Source organism: Austrofundulus limnaeus, unplaced genomic scaffold, assembly GCF_001266775.1.
Source record: "Austrofundulus limnaeus strain Quisiro unplaced genomic scaffold, Austrofundulus_limnaeus-1.0 Scaffold676, whole genome shotgun sequence".
NCBI lineage: Eukaryota > Metazoa > Chordata > Actinopteri > Cyprinodontiformes > Rivulidae > Austrofundulus > Austrofundulus limnaeus.
Window position 1 is genome coordinate 180,911 of NW_013953078.1, and position 8,157 is coordinate 189,067.

The 8,157-nt window shown below is 34.8% G+C and overlaps 2 protein-coding genes across 2 annotated transcripts in view; one reads left to right on the forward strand and one right to left on the reverse strand.

The window, feature by feature from the left end:
- Window positions 1–1,299, reverse strand: part of LOC106531789 (splicing factor U2AF 35 kDa subunit) — a 12,397-nt gene extending 11,098 nt beyond the window's left edge. Inside the window, exon 1 of the mRNA XM_014027711.1 lies at window positions 1,237–1,299. Coding sequence (XP_013883165.1) covers window positions 1,237–1,280 — 44 coding nt within the window. The 5' untranslated portion in view covers window positions 1,281–1,299. The remainder of the gene's footprint in view (window positions 1–1,236) is intronic.
- A 655-nt stretch (window positions 1,300–1,954) lies between these two features.
- On the forward strand, window positions 1,955–5,438 carry btla (B and T lymphocyte associated). Its single transcript, XM_014027706.1, has 6 exons — window positions 1,955–2,477; window positions 3,711–4,028; window positions 4,183–4,230; window positions 4,372–4,488; window positions 4,579–4,613; window positions 4,684–5,438. The coding sequence occupies exons 1-6, from the start codon at window positions 2,384–2,386 to the stop codon at window positions 5,008–5,010; spliced, it is 939 nt and encodes a 312-aa protein (XP_013883160.1). The 5' UTR covers window positions 1,955–2,383; the 3' UTR covers window positions 5,011–5,438.
- The last annotated feature ends 2,719 nt before the right edge of the window (window positions 5,439–8,157 follow it).

Genomic DNA, 8,157 nt, shown 5'->3' on the forward strand with positions numbered 1-8,157 from the left:
GCCGTGGACGTCACATAACATTATACAGACAGGCTCTGGTATCATGGCTACCCGGCAACGGAGCTCAAAAGTGTGGGATAATTTTAAGAAAATGAAAGAGAAACGTGCAATATCTGCAAGGCAGAACTTGCCTTCACAGCAGTTATTTTTTGTTAGCATATAGTTAAAATCTAACAATATAATAGCAGCTGCATTCTGGCGCGATAAGCTGTATGTTTTATATTCAATTAACGTATGATCTGATTAGTCGACTAATCGAAAAAAAATAACCGGTGATTAATCGATTATAAAAATAATCGTTTGTGGCAGCCCTATACGCAGGTAAATATACCTAGTTGTTTCTGAGTGAATTGTGATACTAAATGAAACTGGGCTCTCAGACACCTTGAATCTCTGGTTTGGGTAAACTTACATGTTTTTAAACCTCTAGCAGTTCAGCACGTACCCCTTCAAGCTGCTCATTGGACGTGAGCTACTGGAATTTGACATTTAAAAACTGGAAAAATTAGGATGTTCTAAAACTTTAGACCAGTAGTGTGTATTGTACATTATTCAAATCAAGATGTTTTGTTTTTAATAATGCAACATTAAAAGTTGAAGTTTCTGAAGACAACAAAATAACCTAAAATTTCTATTTCCCCCTTTTCTATGCGCACATTACATGCTGGAGCCTGGTCAGTTCCTCCCATGCTTGTGTTAGCAATTACTGTGATAACTGCATACAAGTTAACTCTACAGTTCAAAGCTAACATTGTTTTAATGGTTTCAAAATGCCTTAAACACCACGTCAAAACAATACAATGGAAACAAACAACAACAAATACTATAAAGTCAGCTTTACACAGACTCACTGAACAGCTACCAACTTGACAGGCTAACACAAGCTGCACATGCTAAGCGTTACGTGGCTTTCTTATCCTAAATGTATTCTTATAGTAGAACAGAAAGTGCACCACAAAACTGGTAAAGGTAGCAAAAATAATAACTTGAAAAGATTTCGGCACAAACAAACAGCACAATAATCGCTTCGGGTAGCTGGAAAGACTCGTGAGTTTCATTCAATGAGGTAGCTCCCAGTTAGCTTCCCTTCGCTAATTTAATAACTTGGACCTTCAGAAGAGCAGCGAGAAYAAATTAAACTCCAGCTGGTGGTGAACAAAATCAGCTACAAGCAATTCCTGCAYAAAAGTTCGAGCTGAAGAAATAAATTCAATAAAAATAATGATTATAACTCACTTGTCTTTCTCTGTGCCGAAAATGGACGCCAGATACTCCGCCATTTTCGCCCCGTCTTGCACGTATTCGTTACGTCATTACGCAATGAGAAGGCACATAACGGCTTGTACAGAGCAGAAATCACCATCAGAGGTCGCTGTTGTTCCAAAATCGTTTTTACAATTTTTTTTCCAGATGTTTATGTACCTAATTTTAAATATAACAGAATTGTATTTATTGCTATTCTTAAATTTTGCAAATCCATGCTTAATAAACTAGAAAAGTGATTAAAAACCTTTTATTATAAATCTATTTTAGTGTTACAAAAGACTATGTTGACATAAAAGTGAGCTTACAGATTATAAATTTGATTAGTTTTTACATGAAGGACTTTTATTATGCTCTTTTAGATAGTTTTGTTTGCACACAAGGTAGAAGAACTGAATTGAAAAGATAATTATTACAGCAGGCAAAGTTGATTTTCTTCTTCAAAGTAAAGGTCAACCTCCCCAAACCAACCCATACAACCATAATCTAACCCTGAGATAAAAGTGCTTCAAGATAAGCAGTTGTCTACCAGTGGTGCTGCCTGATAACAACCACAGACAAAACCATCAACAAGAATGGCCGTTTAGGCTGTTGTTATTCTCTCCTCTTCAGAGAACTTTAAAATCTCCATTGAACCACAGAGCCATGCACACGGTTGAACAGGTCTGCAGGAGGTGCAGAAGGTGAAGATTAAAGGAAAGAAGAAAGAGAGAGAGGGGAGAGGAAGTCAGCTTGAAGATAAACCACACACTGTCAAGAACTGATGAAGGCGGTCTCACGGTGCACAGCCTGAATCAAGCCTCAGAAATGATGAGAATGTGTGAAAGAGGGAGATTTTAGTGCAGCACGAGATGTTTGCTGTAGAAGAATAATGTGGGAACCCCCTGTTTTGAGAAGCTTCACTGATTTGGACCTGCACAATCTACAGAAGTGAGACCACCCACTGACTTTATTCCCCCCTTATGTAAAAAGGGGAACAGGTGCTGTAGTTTGAATGGGGAGAGTGAGTCGACGCTACAAAGAGGAAGCGACACATTTTATCCTTTTCGACACTGGTTTTTGTTGAACAAATAATGATGTGCTTAGTGGAGCGTCTCCTATTTGAGCTGGCTGCTACTGGATGAAGACAGGAAGCATCATGAGGCCCAACTCCTGCTGGACTCTCCTGGATTTCTGTGTTTTAGCACGGCTGTTCCTCTCCTTAAAGGCTGACAGTAAGTGAACATTGTTCCATATTGTGCTGCCTCAGCATTTGTGTRAGATTTCAAAATAAAACKTCAGCTTTCTTTAATGAATATTCAAAYTYTCCAAAGTGTTTTAAACAAACAAATAGGATGGGATTTTCCCAAAAAGAAGGAAGTGTATGTGAATGATCAACAAAATACAGGAAACATATAGTAATGTAGAACAATTCCAAATGAATGTTTTATTAATGTTGAACAAATAATTTATGGTTTGGTGCTGAGAAAACTGGAGAGCAGATGGAGGCAGGAACTGGACTGTAGGCAGGACAGATCAGCACATAGATTATATTACAGTCAGACTTTAATGTAGTACATGCAGAATATGATAGATTAGGCCATGTTACTTCTTTTTTCATCATGTCTACAGTTGTCATCAGAATGGCAAAATTACCTTAAAATTGTATTTCAAAATTATTAAAGTATTCCAGGACAGATTTTCATGAAATTAATTAAATTAAATATAAATTAAATGAATTATTATTAAAATTATACCATAATAACAGAGTCTATTTCTGAAAGACTTTAAATGTTGAACACTTTTTATACTCAGTAAATTTCGGACATGTTTTCATTTCCGTTTCAACCAATATCACTTTTTACCATTTTCAAAAGAAAGTTGAAATGTTTTACACACAATCTTTTATTTAACCTTCATAAAGTCTCTGAAAAATCGTTGCATCTAAGTGTTGGGATGTTTGATTCTTTATCAGGTTAAAAAACTATAAGAAAACCTTTTTTTTCCGTGCTGCAACAAAAAGGCGATGTTCTGCCTGGAATTCCAAAAATCAACAAAGAAAGCCTGAAAAACATAGAAAAAATAGTGGATTCTCCAGTTTRGACAATCTGGTGAATTTATACCTTTTTCAAAAGCACATTAGCTTTTCTTTATTTTGCCAAAATAAAACGTTTGGGATTACGCGACTTGTGGTTTGTTTTAATTCTGAGTGAAAATAAGTGTAGGATAAATTTATTTATAAACAACACAATGATCATTCACACTCATAATAACACAAAAGGTCATTTAAAACAGAAGAATTTGTTTTAGTTCGAACTGAAAATCAAACTGATCTTAAACAACAAATGATTTTCTACTTTGACTTTTCTGCGATTTAGTTCTGTCTGAATTTTAACATTTCCACACTGTAGCGAAAGCAGCATCTGATGATGTGAATTCTCTTCTGTCTTGTCCTCTTATTTCTGCAGGTAAAGAATGCACACCTGGTGTGATGGTGCGCCGGCAAACAGTTTATACAGTGCATCCTGGAGAAGAACTCAGGGTTGAATGTCCAGTTGAGTTCTGCAGCAGTTCACCTCCTGCAGTCTACTGGGTTAAAAATAAAGAAAATCTTGACTGGTTCAACATCACCTTTAACAGTCACATTAAAACAGAGTGGAAAACTTTAAAACAGAATTATGGGGTGTCCTACCTGATCTTTCAAAACTTTCTCAAAAGTGACTCAGGAAGATATCAGTGTAAAAGTGAAGGCAGTATCAGTCATACCATCTTCATTAATACTACTGGTGAGTAACTTTGTCAGTTATCTAATATTAGAATATTAGATCGAAAACGCCAAAATAATTGTTAATTTGCAAAACAAGGCAATACATACTATTCTAATTAGTTTGACAAACATCTTTTAAGTTGAGCCTTAAGATGAAATGTTTTGTTCTACAGATCATTATACAAATAATGAAACAAGTAAAGAAAAGACAAATGACTCAAGTAAGAAAAGCTTTTTTACACATTCATGAATCTAAACATAAACAGATGTAGATGATGTTCTGATAACAGGATGGAGAAAAGACTTTTCTTATCTTGAATTCTTGTCTTTCTTAAATTCATTAAGTCATATTTATCGTCCAGCAGACACTGAACAACCTGCAGACTCCATCATTATATATGTTTACTGTGCTGCTGGAACMGCTTCATTCATCATCATAGTGATTGTTGTATCTGTGGTATCCATGAGAGGGTGTAAAAGTAAGATTTATTCATTATTTTCTTCATGTCATTTAATAACTGCAGGAGATTCATACTGTAAAAAATAAACGTAAACTGCTTGTGTTGCAGGGAAACCAAACCCTGAGACAAAAGCTGATAATCAGGTGAGTCTGAAAACCTCACACTCTCCTCACATAAAGTGTAAAAAAGACTGAATAAAGCATGTTCTCACAGTACATGGAGATCCCCATGGCTGAACGACCCGCCACACACACCTCCAGCCTGCAGGCCTCGCCCAGAGGAAGCCCCAGCTTGATGCCGTCTCGCAGGTCCAGTGAGCGGAAGACGCCGGGGCACCTCAACGAGCTGATGTCAGCAAATAATGAGCATCTTTACGCTCAGAGGCAACAGAGCAGACACAGAGAAAGGAACACAGCACCTTCAGAGGATGGTAGTTCTGTTGTGTACGCTGCTCTGAACCACGAGGCGCCACCAAGGACCGCTGCTCGACTCCAGATAATGGAGGAGAAGACKGAGTACGCAGCCATACGTCTGGTTTGAGACTGCAGGGATGAATCATTGGAGGAATGTTTGGATCTGGTGCGTTTCCTCCAGGAGGATCTTCATCAGCAGGAAATCTGGAAACAGATAATTATTATTGTTAAATTGCTGTCAACATTTTGGAAACACTTGATCCTTTCCTCCAAATGAAACCTCTGGAATTTTAAGGTGAAAAGGATGGATTCTTATCAGCACTTCGTGTTGTTTCTGCTCTAATTATTTCTGGGACATACGTAATCTCATATTTATGAACTCAAATCAAGTCAAAGAACTGCAGACAGTCCAGAATAATGAGCACATCTGTCACCGTACAAAGAAGTGAATTRTATGACAATGATTATGACTAATGAAGTGTCATTGTCTCTAAAACACTTTATTTTTCACACCCTTTTTACCTCGTGGTGCAACTTTACAATCTTTACAATAAAATGAGACCAAAATAAATAAATAAATAAACGTCTACATCTCCCATCTAGGTGCAAAAATTCAATTAGTACTTTCTAAAGGTCCTGTTACGTTATTATGTTTAGACAACTTGTGAAATTTTTTATGTCTAAATTACCAAAAAAGTTGTAAATTTGATCAATTTGTTACTGTTACACTATATACACGCCTAAAAGAGGCTTCCAGTATTTTTTTTTAAATAAAATTCCATCTTAAATGTAGATGGCTTTAAAATTTTCATAAGTTGCTAAAAGTTGACTAAAATGTCACAGTGTGACAGGGCTTTAAGTGRATTAAAAGTTTAAATAAAGACATTGAGTGCTAATTTACTTAGCCATATAGACTTCAGCTTTAAAGATGCCACCAGTACTAAAAAAAATTACAGCAAAAGTCATGAGCAGCCAAATGTTTTAAAATGTCGTTTTGTTAAGTCTTCTCTTCTTTTTTTTTCATGTGGCAAAACACTTAAAATAATTAATGCTAATCTCCTCATGTTGTTAGCATGTAGCATGGGTATAGGTTACTTTTTAAAACCAAAACAAACAAAATGTAAAAAATGTTTATTTTCTTAAGCAGATGCATGGTGTTCTACTTTATTTACTAAGAAATGATCATGAATTGAAAGTAACTGGAGTCAGTTTTACACAATTATGGGAAAATGTTCCAGTTCCTCAAATTTTAATGGAAACATGTCACTTAAAAAATGATAAAAAAAAAACACATTAAAGAAAATAAAGTCTAAATTAAAACCATTTAAACAATTKTTTTACTCCTTGAGGCCAAAGAGATCCAGCTTTCCAAATGAAAGGTTGAGCATTCCTTAAATAAAGCTTTTATAGTAAAGCTATAAACTTAAAGATCCTCTTTCTATGATGAAAATGACAAAAAATGGAAACATGTTCAAGATCAATATTACAATTTTATGAGATCTTGTAGAATCTTTTAATATTTGGCGTATGCTGGACATTAACTCAATAATCTGTAAATCTGACTGAGTTGTGTCCATTTTTGTATTTATGAAGGTTGATTAGCTGTGACAGACAYTTTGAGWARAATAAAAAAAGTTATAGAATTGTAGATAGACTACAGYCAWTGATTACTTTCTGAAGGTTTCATTTAGATTTTAAAAACAATCTTCAGTAGCTTTAGTCGATTCACAGGGTTTAGTTTCTGTCACTGAATGACATCATTCTGCTGCACTCAGAAAGTGAGCTAAATTATGAAAATGTGATGTTTTTGAACACATTAAATAGTTATTGACCTGAATGGAAAGTCAAGGCTGAAAAAACATTCTAACTTGTAAATACTTTAAAAATGTYGATCTGCTGAAAACAGACCCTTCAATTAAACTCTGACTTGTGGTTCATGAGATATTTTGCTAACACAAGTAATTAAATGATTGCTTGCTGATCATGACAGTGAGTGATAATTGGACAGATAAAATGCTCTTATATTAGCATAAACATGGATACTTAATGGTTTAAAGTGAACTCAGCGTACACCATAGCTGCCATGAACTGCCTTATTAAAAAAAACACAATTAGTTTTATTTTACCACTAAAAYGTTCTTCATTTCATGTGCCGTCCTCACCTGGTGCAAGAGCTGCTAACAAGCTTCTTTTAAAAAAAAGTTACTTTTTAATTTTAGATCTGTATTTGGGACAAAATAGAAAGATTCACATCAGTAGAAAAATGGTGATTATCTTAAAGTTGAGTTTTTGTTATCATAAAAATGTCAAATATCCTCTAAATTGTAGGTTAAAAAGAACAAAAATCTACTTATAGAGCAGCCAAACCTCCTGATTGTTAAACAATTTTGGGAACTTTTTACAAAATGTTTTGTTCTTCAGTATATTTTGTGTCTTGTTAAAGTTACCTGGAGTTAAAAACTGATTTTATGCTGTCACTCGTCCATGACTTGAAATCAACTTTACATCAGATTACAGGAATAATTTYATGTATTTTTCTGGTTCTATGACTCGTTTTCCGACTGTGTGACTAAAAATCGTTGTAGTAGTTATTGATTGTTGGAGAAATGCAGAATGTATATTAATTATTGTGTGCAATCAAAGAGCATAATGTGTAACTGAACTTGTTAAATTTTTAATGAGGAGAAATTGACTCGTTGTGATGCTTTTCCTATAAATCGACCTGGAAGCAGAAATGTTTCCTCTAAAATCTCCAACACCTCAAACCTTCTGAGACTGAGAGAAGTGGGAGTTTGAAAATGTCCTTTCCTTTAATGGCTACATGTTGTGCAGCAGCATTTACAGGAGCAACTGCAAAGACCCCCGTAATAACAAACAGGAAGTGTAGTCGACCACATATACTCTGTGAAATTCAGAACACAGCAGGTTTTACTGAAGTGGAACACCCAACATGAAATCCTACAACTCTAAAATTATTTCTGTTTTTCTCATCTGGGCTGTGCAAGTTTTCACTCTGGAAGCCGACAGTAAGTTTTCTCTTGATTTATTCTATTTCTATATTTCAACAAAATATGATACAAATAATTTACTTACAATCTTATTCCAAACATATTTTCATTACCTCAAAAGAAGAAAAATAAATACCAAATTTGCTAAAATTTAAGGTTTTAAACAAAAACTTGACAAATAACCATAATACTTAAATTTGGGCTAAATACAAAAAAAATTCTAACCATTACATTGAACGATGAATATTTGATGCTATGTTGTTGAT